Here is a 1,029-nt window from a genome sequence, read left to right as displayed (position 1 = left end):
CACCACTACTGCTACCCGTGCCTCGCTGTTCAAATTGGTTTTGAAACTTTCAAACGTTTCAAGGAGATCAGTATTAGTAACATCATCTCGTATGTTCACAGCAGATTGGTCCAAAGTTGTGTTCAGTTCCGACTGCGGGTGGTGATACTTCCCGTACAATTTTTCATAGCATTGCTTCATAACTTGCTCGTCTTTGTTACTGAACTCTGCTATTTGTTTAATGAGGAACTCGTTTCTCTCGCTTAGATTCACATTCACTTTCAATTGTTTCAGACAATTTTGATAATCTTCGAAACAGACGCGATTGCATTTCATCATGGTTTTTATTAGTTTGAGTACGAACTGTTTGTTGAGTGGTTCTCCATGGTTCAAGACGGCAGCGTACTTTTCAATTTCTTTCTTGGTGTGTTCGTAATTGTTGAACTTCCGAGTGGAATGATCCATGTTCTTGGCAATTTCACTCGAAGTGGTTTTTGTTCGTAATTGTTGAACTTCCGAGTGGAATGATCCATTTTCTTGGCAATTTCACTCGAAGTGGTTTTCGGTTGATATGTTTTATGATTGATTTTCAACGTGATGGTGTTTTGCTTTGAAGGTGAATTTGAGGCATCTGTTTGTGTTTTTGGTAGCGGTAGCTCTGATATTGCTTGTGTATTGGGGGGATTTCAATGAAATTTTCTTTCAGTTTGAACGACAGGATTTTCGCTTCCACATATTGATCGACGGCGGCCAAGTCGTCGACTACCTCTAGAAATTCGTTGTCGAAGTTATCTTCATGATCTGACCTCTCTTTGGCTTTCGTTGACTTTGGTCCGAACTTATTGTTCATCAAAGTGAGCATTTTCTTTTGCATTTCAGCATTGGTCTTGGCAGGCGTTGACTCTTGATTTTTCTTTCCAGAGTTGTGGACTTTTTCTGTCTCCTTGGATTTATTTTGACTTAGTTTTTGTTTTTTCTCTACCTCAGTGTTGATAACATGTTTCTCCGGGAGAGTAACAGGCCTCAGTTGTCTTTTCTCTAGCTTTGTGT

General features: G+C 39.7%; 1 protein-coding gene across 1 annotated transcript; it reads right to left on the bottom strand.

The window, feature by feature from the left end:
• Positions 1–6: 6 nt before the first annotated feature.
• LOC108254185 lies at positions 7–652 on the bottom strand (the record flags this gene model as incomplete). Its single annotated transcript, XM_017449182.2, has 2 exons — positions 513–652; positions 7–444 (listed from the first exon to the last, which is right to left on the bottom strand). A coding segment is annotated over exon 2 (438 nt), but the record flags the coding sequence as incomplete, so codon positions are not given.
• Positions 653–1,029: the final 377 nt, after the last annotated feature.

The sequence above is a fragment of the Diaphorina citri genome, unplaced genomic scaffold (genome assembly GCF_000475195.1).
Source record: "Diaphorina citri unplaced genomic scaffold, Diaci psyllid genome assembly version 1.1 scaffold17557, whole genome shotgun sequence".
Classification (NCBI taxonomy): Eukaryota; Metazoa; Arthropoda; class Insecta; order Hemiptera; family Psyllidae; genus Diaphorina; species Diaphorina citri.
Note: the sequence above shows the minus strand (reverse complement) of the source record. Positions and strands in the feature narration are given on the sequence as shown.